Below are 14,210 nucleotides of genomic sequence, written 5' to 3'. Positions count from 1 at the left end.
GATTTGGTGATTAATTAAATGGGGTAAGAGTTGGAGAGAGGAGGTAAGAATGAGTCCCAGAAGTCATCTGGATACAGAAGAAGAGTGTGACACTATTAAAAGAAAATGAAACTAAAATGGAGGAGAGGAAGACAGAGGTGTGAGGAAAGATGAGGGGTTCTAACACGTTAGATACAGACCTTTGAAAACACCTTTAAAGGCAAAACTGATTACCACTCTAAGAATCCCATCTCAGTCATCAGATAAATGTAATCATTGCTCAATTTCAGCATTGAATGGGGGAGGGAGGCATTGGGGAAGGTAATCTTTCTAGACATCTTTTTATTTTGTAATTAACAAAGGAAAAGAAAAACTTTTAAAAAATTAGGATTTGGAACTGAAATTTATGGTCATAATAATATCTACTATCCAAGATGACAATATATAGACTGAGAATGATAAGGGAGCTGAAGGCTATCCTCATCACTTTGCCACTTTATAGATTAATAAAGTGGGATACAGAGAGTTGAAACAGGCTTATCAAAATTGAAAGCTAGGTAGTATACAAATAGGCACTAGAACCCATAGGGACTTTCCGTTCAACATCTTCTCAATTTCATTGTAATACTATGGCACAAATTATTTTGTTTGTAACTTGGAGATTAAAAATGAATGAACATTTTTGTCTCATTCATTAGTCTGACACATGTTATTAGTAACTTAAAACACTTTGACATGAAAATAATTTTCATCCAATTATGATAAAATAAACACTTTAGGCTTGCATATTATTGCAAATTTCTCTGAGACACTGTAAAAGCTCAGATTGCAACCACTGAATGAAGAAATGACAAAAAGATCACTGGTTTAAAGCTATCAATTCCATTATAACTATACTCCTTTAAAAATAATCATAGTGATTGTTATCATGCCTTGATGGAAATGTGCTGGGTTGTGATATAATTTGCATCATTTTAATGTGTAAGGACCATAACAGTGCAACTTTACTACTTACGGGCAATTCCTCCTGTTGCATAAAGTATCGTGGGCATATTTCTCCAAGATGAATAAAATGGCAAAAAGTATTGTGTGAATTAATTTTTCAAAATATGAAATATCTGCAATTGGCAGTTAGCATATTGATATTAACTATCAAAACTTCATAATTTTGGTTTTTAATCGAATTACAGTGTTAGCTGAGGAATGAATGTGATTAAACAAGCATAAGTTATGTCAAATTCGGTTTTGATTTTTTGAATTTGTAGCATCTTTTTCCAAATAAATATAAGAAAGATGTCTACCAAATTAGTAAGTGTTTAATGCCAGAAATCATGAGTGTCCTTAACACTTCAGTGTTACTACCCTAAAATTAGTAAGAAGGACATTATGAAAAACATTTTAAATTTAATATATGGCAGTTTAGGGATTTAAAAGATCTTAGTGGTTAACTAGAGACCACAAATTACGTCATGGCTAAGAAAATGATAATTCTGAAAGAAATAAAAATTTCTTAGCATTTCTCAAATTTTATCACAGCTTCAATTCTGTTCAAGCATATGTTTGCCTAGGAAATCTTACCAACAGCATACACTTTCATATCATCTGTAAGCCTGTGAGCTTACTAGTATAGTAGTATTCCTATTGAGAGTCTACTGATATATATATAAATGTTACTTTCAAATTTCACAAAAGATAGGAAAAAGATTATCTCATGTAGTGGTCACATTAGGCAGGATGGGAAGATATAATAATAATATATAATAACTTCTTTCAAAAATAAAATATCTATAAACCAAAGTCAATCTGTTTAAGTGCATTTTATATGTAAAGAAATCAATTTTAGATCCAATATGCAACAATGTTCATGACTTAGCGAATGATGCCATAGACTTTCCTATCAATAAATGCCAAACTAAAAGACTATTTAAAGAAACAAAACCTAATTTAAATAATAAGAACAGCAATATCAATAATGAGAGAAGAGACAGTATTACATCAAAATATCAAAGTCATGATATGTGTTGGACTAAGTTGGGAAATCTGAGTTTTGGTTGAGGATTAACTAATAAATGACTGTTAGTAGATCACTTCATTTTTAGTGTCCTTGGAACTTCTTATAATGACATTGTTATTTTTATTGCTATCATCATCAACACCACAACCATTATTGCCATTACTACACTACCATTAAAGAGGGGTATTGGACTAGACGCTCTTTAGAGTCTTTTCTCTATAGCATATGACTTTCAGGACTATTAAGTAACTTTCATTTTTGCAGATGAGGAAACTGAAGACTATCTACCGTGGGAAACTTGCTCCCTGTAACCCCACTGAACATGTTCATGCATGATAGCACACCTATGGGTAAATTGCAAAAAAGACAGGTATATGCATATACACGTAGACATACACTCATTATTTATTTATTCTGAAACACTTCATTTATCAGAGAGTAGGGGCAAGAGGACAGTCCAAGGTCACAGTTTGGTGTGGATGAAATATCATAGATGACTGCTCATTCTTGTCAAATCGGTTATAAGAAGGACCCACATCAAGCTTCACAATTAGAAATATATTCTCCGGGGCCTCCCTGATGGCACAAGGGGTTAAGACACAACCTATGAAGCTGTCAGTAGCCACTGCAGCAAGAGTTCCATCCCTGGCCAGAGAGATAACCACATGGCGCAGCAGACCTCTCCTGACTCACCCGCTGCTCCCCTCAGCAGTGTATTTCAGTCAATCCGCCTGTTCTGTTCCTCACTCTGTCTCTGGTGAATCCTCTTATCCCCCACAACTCTGGCTTGCACCTCAATTCTTGTATGTATAAAATAAATTAATCTTTAAAAAAAAATAAAGCAATTTTGAAAATAAAAAAAAGAAATCTATTCTCCTTAACAGTCTCAAATGACTCTGGTATATTCCAATGTTACCAGCACTGAGAACAGGATGTACATAGAGAGTAGAAGGAAAGAATTTTACCTCCATTCTTAATATAGTTAGAACACAGATTAGGAGATTCAGTCATCAATCCACATTCTGTTAAATTACACAAGGTCAATTTTCTGTTTGGTGCTGATATTTCTAATGATGTTATCTAAATGTGTGAATATACTTTAAAGTCCAATGCATGTCAAACAGTTCTTTCTACATCGGGTACTTACTAAAGTCTGTCTTTGTGCTTTAATGTAATGTTTAGCTTCCTAAACTTTAAGATTGATCAAGGAGATAATTTTCAATGTCTCTGATTACCAGTGATGTGATATCTGTTTACTGATCTCTGTCTTTCTGTCTATTGCACCAACCATTAAACAGCTACATTTGTTGGCTGTATTTAATGATATCCTGAAAGCAGTGTTTCTTTAACCTACTCTAGATTGTCAATCAGTTATCACACCATTTCCAACAAGGCCTAAGTAGAAAATAAAAAAAGTAGAGTCAAAAAACCATAACTGAAAGATTCTCATTGAAGTAAGCAAGATAGTAAGGAAGAGTGGTATCAGAAATTAATCAAACAGGCTAGAGCTGGAATGAGGATGGCCATTAGAAATGAGGGGAAATAGAGCAATCTGAAGGATATATGTTTCATCCAAAGGGGAAATGAGATCCTGTGTAATTAGTATCACAAAAGAATGAAGGGCCAGTGCTAGCCATTCTTTTGATTTTTTTAAAGAAAAGACAGAAGTGTGTGTGAAATCACCCTACCTTTAAAGGCTCACAACTGATTTTTAAAAATTATAGTAATGTGTAGGACAAAAAAACCTATAGGTGCCAGTTTTTAAACTCCATAATCTAATTTTTTTGTGACTTTCAGATCACTTGGTAATGGCATCGTCGGTTTGTCTTTCATCTGCTCGTGGTCAGATACATATCACAGAAAAAATATTTAAAAGACAAATATGTGAAGCACTTGCTATAGTGAATAAGATGAGTGACAACAAATGAGACATAACTGAACTAATGAGGCATGATATATTTACAATATTCTTTACAGGTTGTCAGGTTGCTACTTTAAGTGCTAGTTCTATTATTTTTAGTATACAAAAGGCTATGTCTTGATTCACAGCTTTTGTTAAAATCATGTTATACCACTTAGGGGAAGAAGGAAAAATTGTGTCTCCAGAAGTTCCTGTCACATGAGGATATTTATTGTTATTTATAATGATATATGGTTGTATTTTAAAAAAAACAAGTCACACAGATACTGCAGATGCTCTGGTAAAAGATAAGTGTATTTGAAAGTATATAACCAGAATTAAAGTGAAAACTCCTAGTTTTCCAAATGTTCCTCTATTTTGCCTTCACAGTGTAGTAATGTTTTTTTCCTCTGATGAGGAAAAGCAACATCAATACAAAGGCAAATAATCTTGATTTGCATACAGACCTTCCCTCCCTCCTGCCCATCCTGCCTCCCACCCCGTCCTCCTCCATCTCACCTCTCCCTGGACCCCAATTTCTTTCTTCTTCCCTTCTATTCTAAATTAAATAAAATCCTTTCTCATAAATGGTTGCCTCAGGGTCTCCCATATACATCTTTAATTTATACATTTTTTTGTTTTAAGTAAGTTATCTTTAAAGATTTATTTATTTATTTATACAAGCACTGGGTACAGTCAGAAGCACGGGAGGGTGAGAGGATTCACCAGAGCCAGAGTGGGGAGCAGAACAGGCAGACAGATGAAGTACACTGCTGAGGGGAGCAGTGGGCACAGCAGGAGAGGTCTGCGCGCCATGTGGGACCCTCGCCCTGCGGCCATGGATCGAACCAGTGCTGCAGAGGCTGAGGGCAGCTTCGCAGCCCAGCGCTCAACCGCTGCGCCACTGGGGAGGCCCTAAATAAGTTATCTTTAAAGACACTTAACTATTAGGAAATAAGGAATTTATGCCACCTATATAGTTACTAGTCCCAGTGTTCTTCATTTTTATCTGGTATCATTTTTTTTCTGCCTGAAGGAATTTTGTTATTAACATTACTAGTTGTCTATGTCTGCTAGTGATCATTCTTTCAATTTGTGAAGATCTGAAGTTTTTATTTTGTCTTACTATTTGAAAGATATTTTCATTGGGAAAGGATTTCTATAGTGACAGGGTTTTTTAGTATTTTAAAAGAGGTTCTTCCACTGCCATCTCACTTGTATTATTGTCAACAAGAAATCTGCAGTCAGTTTCATCTTTGTTTCTTTTGTATCTAACATGTCTTTTCTCTTTGTATTCTTTTTTAGATTTTCTCTTTATCACGGATTTTATAAAGTTTTATTATGCATGTTATTAGTTACATTTCTTTATGTTTTGGTGCTCAGAATTTTTGGAACTTCTTGAGATATGTAAGGTATAGTTCTCAGAAAATTCGGAAATTTCTCAGATGCCATTTCTTCCAATATTTTTCTATTCCCTGCTTCTTCCCTGCAGGACTAGAAGTATTCAGATATTTGACCATCTGAGGTTTCTCACATGTCACTAATGCTCTGTTCAATTGTTTTCAATATTTTTCTCTCTCTTTCATTGTGAATATATTCCATTACCAGAACTTCAAATTCATGAATATTTTCCTCCATAATGTCTAATCTGTCATTAGTCATATTAAACATACTTTTCATTTCATAAATTGCAGTTTTCTTGAGAAATTTGATGAGTCTCTTTATATCTCCCATTCTTTTGTCGCGTAAGAGATACAGCCAGGATTTACACTTGGGAATCTGATTCTGCAGGTCACAATCTAAACCACTATGTGAGAGTCTAATACCTATTGGACAATCTGCTTTGCATATTAGAGAAAATTCCCATTCTGTATATGTGACTAGGTTAGTGTCTCTGGTACCTAATTACCCGAGTTCTGCCTTACTACCTGTCATGCCAGAAATAGCTCAGACAGCTTTCTAAGTTCTAACATATAATAGGACTTGTTTTTGTAAACCAAAGTTGAAATCAGAAAACAAATGAGCAAGAACAACAAAGCTTCTAAGAAGTAATACTTCCACACTATTGGATATAAATCAAATTTCTCCCTCTTTCTAGATTTTTTTTTAATTGTCTGGTTTCAGGGTATTTAACTTAAGTTCTCTTTGTTAAGGAGGGTGATTTTTTAATTTTAATGTTATCTTCCAAAATCAGAAAACAAAAACAAAAACAAAAACAAAAACAAAACTTTTGGTGCCTTATAACCCAGTAATTTTTGCTCTCATTTTCACAGCCCAATATGTAATATTAAGAAGATGGAAAAGAGGTTAGGAACATGCACAGAACATTAATTTTTTTAATTAGCAATCAAAATGGATATAAGGAAATGAGTTCTGATAATTATAGAGTAAAGCAGCAGCTTTTGTACAACATCAGTACATGTTGAAGGCCAACATTTCATTTTTAAAAATATCTAAGGAATGCTCCTAAGCTATGCGGCATACAATTTCAAGCTTATTTTAGATCTGGAAAATTACTATCAATATTAGGAACACAAATTTAAATATCTAATGAAAATCCCATCTAAGCCAGGAGGCATCATGATTTGACTGCTCAGAAATCTTGAAATTATCATCATTGTTTTGAGTTAAATAGCTCATAAGCATTACCTTTTCTGTAGGATTAATTTATATCCTTCTAGTGATGTTCCCTCAGTGGCCTTGACTCTGATTGGATGACCAATAGCGAGGCAGCCCTGAGTTATCGCTCTGCTCAGGATCATTCCAGTCTTCCAATGAATAGAGAGGGGGGAGAAAGGTCTAAATAAGTTAAAAGAACCATAAAATTCAACAATGTGTCACAAATAGTGAGGTCATTATGCCTGGATAACCCTGGATATTAACAGTTGCCGAAAGTGAAACACTACCCACAACTTAGCAGTCAGCGAGCCCTGCTCAGAATCAGTGATCTTCTGTCCAACAAGGGTGGCATTTTACAGTTCAGCGCAAAATAAAACAGACCTTGATATCTTCATTTGTCCTTTTTTTCTGTGCATATTTCACAGTGCAGCGATTTAGGGTCCATCATGTGTCACTTGTTATAGTTATAACTACAGAGCATACTTGAAATATGTATGCACAGAAAAAAAGTGCAGTGAACTGAAAAGATTGAAACAAATCCTTAACCTTCATACCAATTTAAAGTTTTACTCTGGGTCTAAATACCATGGGTTAAACATTTTAAGGTGGTTTGTGGACTGCTTTTGTTTTAAATGCCAGCATTCTCCTCTAAGGACACTGACTGAGAATATTATTTAAATAGCCATTCAGCAATTGCTTACATAGTGAAGCAACACGACATTTTAAATAAGTGACAACCACCAAGGAATTTATTTATACATATTGATGTATATATGTATTATTGTGTATACATTATACAAATGATGTATTAACAAGTAATAAGGTTTCTTTTGAAAAATGGAAGAGAATTTTCTTTTTTTTAAATAATAAATTTTATTTTGAGAATTTTCAATCTAAATTTTTTTTTTCAAAATTGTTTTCTTTCTGGCATGTAACCTTTATTGCTCTTGCTTTTGTTGTGTGGACAAGATATACATGATGAGTTAGGATAGTTTTGTTGTTTGGTCCTAAAAAGCAGTAAAGCAATCCTCATTTGAACATGGAACTGCTTGGGGTGAAGAAAGAGAATCATCACTTACTAAGTTCTTTCTCATACCCGACACTATGCTTGCCCTCACACATGCTTCCCCAGTATATCTCCACAGCAACTATGCAAGGCAGTATAATAATTTCATTTTGTAGATAAGGAAACAGTGGTTCCAGACAACTCAGAAACTTTCTCAACATCACTCAAACTCCAAAACCTATCCTTGTTTCAATAAGCATTTCCATTATTTTTGAGGAAATTTTAAACAAGTATAGGCTTTCTGATATCATAAAATTCTAGAAATAGAAATAGTGGAGTTACAGAATATGAGATGAAGGTCCACCTCTTTTCAGATGAGAAAGTTGAAATCCAGATACAGTGAGTGATTATCTATAGTCACATAGTTATTCAGTGGTAGAGATAAGACTGAAATACTTCCACCATGCTCACAAATTGGTCAAATGTAGAACAGTGTTTTATAGTGAAAAGGCATAAGATTTGAAGTCTTACTGTGTAATAAGAACTAATCAGCACATCTAAATGTGCACTGAATTCTCATGGGGATCTACAGAAATCCTCAGCACTAGACAAGCCAAGAGCAGAGAAGCAATGTTGGTAATAGTCAACAATTTACCATGCTTTCACTGCATACTTGTGTGCTTAAGAGCTGGGGTAGCATGGCGAGCCAGCAAGCAGAGGAAGTCATTCAAAAAGAGCAAACACTGTTGGGTACCTTTGTGATAAGCCACACACTGGCTGAAGACCACAGGTTCAAAGACGCTATCTGACTTTTGTTGCTTGCCTCACTGCTTGAGGAATTCCGCTTTCTGATGGAAACATCCGCAAGAAGAACAATATTTGGATCCGCCTAAACCATGAGAAAAAATATCTATATTTAACTTTAATCTGAAAGTTAATCTTCCTCAACACACTTAGCCAAAATAAGTGATCCTAGAACATGATGTTTCAGATTGAGATCTTGTTTTGAAACAGTAGTGCCCAATCCCATTTAATTAAATTCAATTAATATTTGTTGAGCACAGGCTCTGATATGTAAGGTCCTAAATTAATGGCAAAGGATATTATTAAATATTTTTCCTGCTCTAAAAAAAATGTACAATAGTAGAGGCAATAGTACACACAAATTCATTTTTGTACGAGTTCATCTAAATGATTAAACAGTGCTATACATGTGAAGAATGGCAGACACACTTCTGTTGGAGCAACTTGAAACAGCCTTGAAGGATTTTGAAGTTTGAAAGGAATAATAAAGAATAAAAAGGTATTCCAAGTAAAGGCAAGGAAGTAGAATCAACATAACTTATAGATTTGTTGGTAGGCTCCAAAGGTAAATTTGACCAAACTGAAGAAGGTGTCAAGTGTGAAGCTATGGACTTAGATGTCAGTGGGTAGCCACTGAAAGCTTTCAAGCAGCAGGTATTTGGATTACAGCAGATTTTAGTAAGGTTGATCAGACAAGGATAGATGTAATGGATTGAGAATGGAAAGATCAAAGGCAAGGAAAACAGTTGGATGTCTGTACAATCTCTTAAGAATAGAGGGATATGAGCTGAGACTTCAACGATAGTTGTGGGAATGGAGGGTAGGGGACCAACTGGAGGGACCGACTTCCCTGTCAATACAATGTCAAATGTATTGTGCACCTTTCAGGGTTTCTTACCTAGACTTGATTGTCAAATTAATAAGCATTTATGTCACCTGAAGGAATTCTACCACTTCATATTTAATGAACTTTATCTCCTACCTTTTATGCTCATTTCCCCTGTGTAACCATGCTATGTTTTTAAATAGCAATGTTCATTTGTGTAGATAATGGGTATATGCCACTTTATGCTTTAGCCTCAATAACTGACATTACCCCAATGATTCAAATTATTTTCTAATATTTAAAAAGTCTACTCTGTTAATATTCTTATTAGTTGAGCAGTAAATGATTTTTTAATACAAGTTAAATAATAACTTAAAAGCTACTATCTCATAAAAGTGATCAGGCAAGAATAAAAAGGTATATCTAATGTATTTAGCAATTATTCTATAATGATAGTCACTTCTCAACAGAAGCAAATGTCATATGATTTCTATATGTGAAAATAAAATTTAAGAAATACAGCAATGTCACCACATAAGCAGATTTAAGTTACAGCTCTTTGTGTATTTTCTGTGGCCAGATTCTGGAGAATACCCCACAGTTTCTGAACAATGATAAACTATATTCTACTAATCCATCCACCACAGGACTCAGCATTTAAAGCAGCACTCTTACTCAACCTCCTAATTCTAAGTTGCCATCATACTCAAAACTCTCCTCTGCAACTGGGAGGAAGATTGTTTTGACTGGAATTAGTCAGACAGAAGAACAGCACTGCCAACTGCTTCTTTGTACAGCACCTGCTGCCAGCGCCTAAATTCTTGTTATCTCCACAACATGGTTTAATCTTTTAACAGTTGGCTTATTGGTGAAGAGCAAAGGGGTCCTTTGTGTCTGTCTTGGGTTGGCACCCAGAATTAATACCATGCTGTTCTTCAAGAGATATTTTGCTGGACAGTACCCAAGTGATTCTATATAGAACAGACACAGCCAGGCTCACTAACTCAGCTTCATTTCATGTTATTAAAAAAAAAAAAAGATTCTGCCAAGTCTGGGGTCCTGATACACTTAAAACTGACAATGGCCATTAAATTTCTTTTAGTGACTTCACCTTTTTACTTTTTAATTTAATCTGATAACTTAGCTTTATGAAGGTGAGGAAGATTTTTTAAAAAAACTATGAAAACTGAATTCATAAAAGTGCTCTGCATGTGTGTGTGCTTATGTGTGCACATACAAAGGTGTGTGTATAAAAGTATTTGTGTTGAGACCAGTCTCTAAATACACACCATTATTTATGTCACTAAAAAACCTTTTAAGTCCTGTTAAGAATCAAAAGAAATTCTTTTATTCTTTTGAATACTTTTACATATACCTCCTTTTAGATGGCCACTATGACTTACTCTGACTATGCTGATATAGAAGCTACCTATGATTTAAATGATGTTTACAGATGCTAGGTCAGTTGAAACTTCTTTTTAAATTTTCTTTTCCCAAATCCCCAATAAAAGTGAAAAAGGCTTTAATATTGCTAGGCCAATATGGTCTTTTCTTATAAATCACCTAAGGAGCAAGTTACACCAAGAAATTTTTCTTGAAATGAGAGTTCATAGATCACAACCTTTTTTCTAAACAAGCGACTTACTTTGCTACCAATATATTTGATAAGATTTTAACTTTTGATAGTAAATTTAGAGTCAAGTAAAAAAAATAATATAAAAATTTTATATCACAACTGTAAGAAATATTATAAAATCTTTCATAATATCCCTAGTTCACTCTTACTGCTTGCATTGTCTAAATCTACAACTGATCAATCCACTCATGTTTAAGACCTAGAAACATTTGTAAGCAGAAAATATCACTGAATACATAATTATGCAACCAAGCAAAACAAATATCTAACATCTAGGTATGTAGTCCTCAAATAGTTTCTGATTATCATTCTAAATATGAGGAAGGAAGTTGAAATTTTATTGAAAGTTCTACTCTAAGGCAAGACAATCCAGTTTAAACTTAAAAAAGTTATATTTTCCCCAGCATAAATTATTTCTAGAAAATATTCTCAACAACTTTCAAAGAAATAAGAAAGTAAAGACTAGTTGCTTTTCCCCAATGTTATGCCAGTATCCATGACTGCTGATCTTAAAGATCAACATGTAACATATCTGTCAAAATTCTAAAATTATAAGTTGGTACTATTCTTGCTATTTTCACACCAAAAGTTGTCAACAATGTGCTGCTGATGTCTAATTATAACAAAAGGCTAGGTTCAAAATATATTTCCATTTCACGTTTGCAGAATATATTACTGCCATACACTGGAGTTTATTTTTCTGCTGTATTTTCTTATAACCAGGCATATCTGAAGCAATTTTTTTTATAATTTTTTCTTGCATAATAACTACTATGAAGTTCAAATCTCACTCATTTAATGAAAACATTTTATTACCTTTAAACGGAGACACCTTTAAACGAAGACAATCTAAAAATGTTTTCAATTTAAGTAACAATAGAGTGGGGTTGAAAGAGATATTCATGAAAATTGTCAATTTGTAATAGATTCAAAACCTTTTTTTAGAAATGGATAAAAGAGCAACAGGTTGTAATTGTCAGGGTTATATCTGTCTCTCACATTACTAACAGGGATTATATGTTCCAAATTTTCCACTGTAGGAAAGGTTTTACTTGTCAATAAGAGATTTAAAAGAACAGTCAGGGCTGGGCACTGGTATTTCTATCTCAAGCCAATTTTAAAACTTATGCATCAGGAATATATGCCTCACCTTTCTCTACCCTAGTTGTAATCCTCTTAGTGTCTTCTTTACTACAATGAGCATCAGGAGTCCACAATAAAATTCCCTAGAGAGATCTAACACCTCTGCCTGAATCTCCCTTTAAAAGTTCTCCTTTCAGGTTATTAAATTACTATTTCCAATGCACTGATCATCTCTCTATATATAATCAGATGTTTTTCTGAAAGGATTTCAAAGGTTACATAGCTAAGGAAGGACCATTTTCCTTTGAAAGCTTTTCTTTACTAGCCAGTTTATCAAATCTTTCCTACTTATACTACTATGTTGGTTGGATTAAAATTTTATTCAAAACCAATTTCTTCTTTCAAAAATACAACAGTGTACAAATTTTGTTTAAGATGAGTGTTTTCTCATTTTCATGAAGTCATTAGAACCATTCAACAACCACGAAATAACTATGGAGTACAATTTTCTCATTTTTCAACATTAGAAAATATATTCATCTTTTAAAGTCATACTTTGGAATGCAATCAAAGAGAGAAGTTGTCTTTGGGTTATGGTTCCCTAATAATGCTTTGATAGCCACTTTTTTTTCCAGTTTTGACCTCGTCACTCTTGAATGAGTTAGTTAAGTAGTGGATTCAATTCCATTTAGCTAGCTCTAAGCATCTAGGTATTGCAAAAAAGACAAGAATGATCATGATGTCTTTTTACCCAAGGAATTTCCAATCTGGTAGGGAGGATAAAATAAGGACCTTCTCTTCATATTCTAAGTACTTGTTTTAAATATAATTGCTAAATGATGAAAGGGGAATCGTTTTTTTTATGAGAACATTTCTCCTATTTTTTCTTTCCTAAGCAATACTAAATTTCCAAAAGCAAATCCATTCTCATATTACAAAGATTAAATTTAAAAGTAATTTTATTCTGCAACAGTAGGAAATTAAAATTGTTGTTTTTAAAAAATGATACTTTTTAAATGATACATTGCTTTAATTTCAGTTACATATTTGTCACAGAGAGTCCATTGAAACTTGGCCCTAGTAATGACAGAGCATGAAATCTCTGGCTTTATTTTGGATACCTGGAGTTATTTTAATGTTTCCTTTTGTGACAAAATTATGTCTTATAACCTTGCTTACTATCATGAATTATTGATCTTCAGCTTGGTTTTCCTCTTATGTTACCTTTTCTTTATTATGGCATTATCCTAAGTTTGACAATTATAATTTCTTCTTTCACTCATTCAGCAATCAAACCTGAGTTTCTATTTCATACTGGAAGCTGTATAGGACATTAGAAATATCACATCTGGGCCTCCCCTGGTGGCGCAGGCGGTTGAGTGCAGCGCTGTCAAGTTGTCTGCAGTTTCTGCAGCGCCGATTTGATCACGGCCAGCCAGTGAGGGTTCCACATGGCGCAGCAGACCTTTCCTATCTCACCCTTTGCTCCCCTCAGCAGTGTATTTTGTCAATCTGCCTGTTCTGTTCCCTGCTCTGTCTCTGGTGAATCCTCTCACCCTCCAGTGCATCTGGTCTGTACCCCGGTTCTTGTATAAATAAATAAATAAATCTTTAAAAAAAAAAAAAGAAATATCGCATCAATGTATGAATCAATATTCTTAGGAGATTTATAGTTTAGCTGTCTGGTTTTATGCTAACATGCCTATAATTGAGCATCTTTAAGGAAAATTTGGAATAAACATAATACTTTCTTAAAAGCAAAAGGATATTCTGGTTATCTTTCTAATACAAGGATCAAATGAGATCTTGCCTATGCATGAATATGGCACCTTGCTTTCTATAGGGAAATCCCTAACATCGAGTCATGACCTTTTATGATCTGAAGCCAACATTCTCAGCAGAATCTATCATTCTCCCCTTACTACCCCAGTATGAACCTAAATATTGCAAACCTTATCAGTGATTAACTTCAAATTATGAAGAGTTTAAGAGTTCAGTGTTCTTATAAATAGCACAAAATGTATACAGGTGAGGTATCAAGGCCAGAAACATCACATCTTACTGGATGGAGGTAAAAAAAGATTTCATGGCGCAGACAAACAGACAAATCTAGATTGATGAGCAGGATTTAAAATATATATATATATAGGGCTTCCCCGGTGGCGCAGCGGTTGAGCGCTGGGTTGCGAAGCTGCCCGCAGCCTCTGCGGCGCCGGTTTGATCCCCGGCTGCTCCCCGGCCACCAGAGGAGGGTCCCACATGGCGCGCAGACCTCTCCTGCCGCCCGCTGCTCCCCTCAGCAGTGTACTTCGGTCCTTCTGCCTGTTCTGCATCCTGCTCTGG

The 14,210-nt window shown here is 34.5% G+C and overlaps 1 protein-coding gene across 1 annotated transcript in view; it reads right to left on the bottom strand.

Annotated features, from left to right (window-relative positions):
* Positions 1-14,210, bottom strand: part of DCDC1 (doublecortin domain containing 1) — a 333,033-nt gene that overhangs the window by 141,557 nt on the left and 177,266 nt on the right. The window contains exons 16-17 of the mRNA XM_054699296.1: positions 8,273-8,407; positions 6,543-6,661 (exon numbers count right to left, since the gene is read on the bottom strand). Coding sequence (XP_054555271.1) covers positions 6,543-6,661; positions 8,273-8,407 — 254 coding nt within the window. The remainder of the gene's footprint in view (positions 1-6,542; positions 6,662-8,272; positions 8,408-14,210) is intronic.

Source organism: Talpa occidentalis, unplaced genomic scaffold, assembly GCF_014898055.3.
Source record: "Talpa occidentalis isolate TD23 unplaced genomic scaffold, MPIMG_talOcc4v2.1 talOcc4.3, whole genome shotgun sequence".
In the NCBI taxonomy this organism is placed as follows: Eukaryota; Metazoa; Chordata; class Mammalia; order Eulipotyphla; family Talpidae; genus Talpa; species Talpa occidentalis.
Note: the sequence above shows the minus strand (reverse complement) of the source record. Positions and strands in the feature narration are given on the sequence as shown.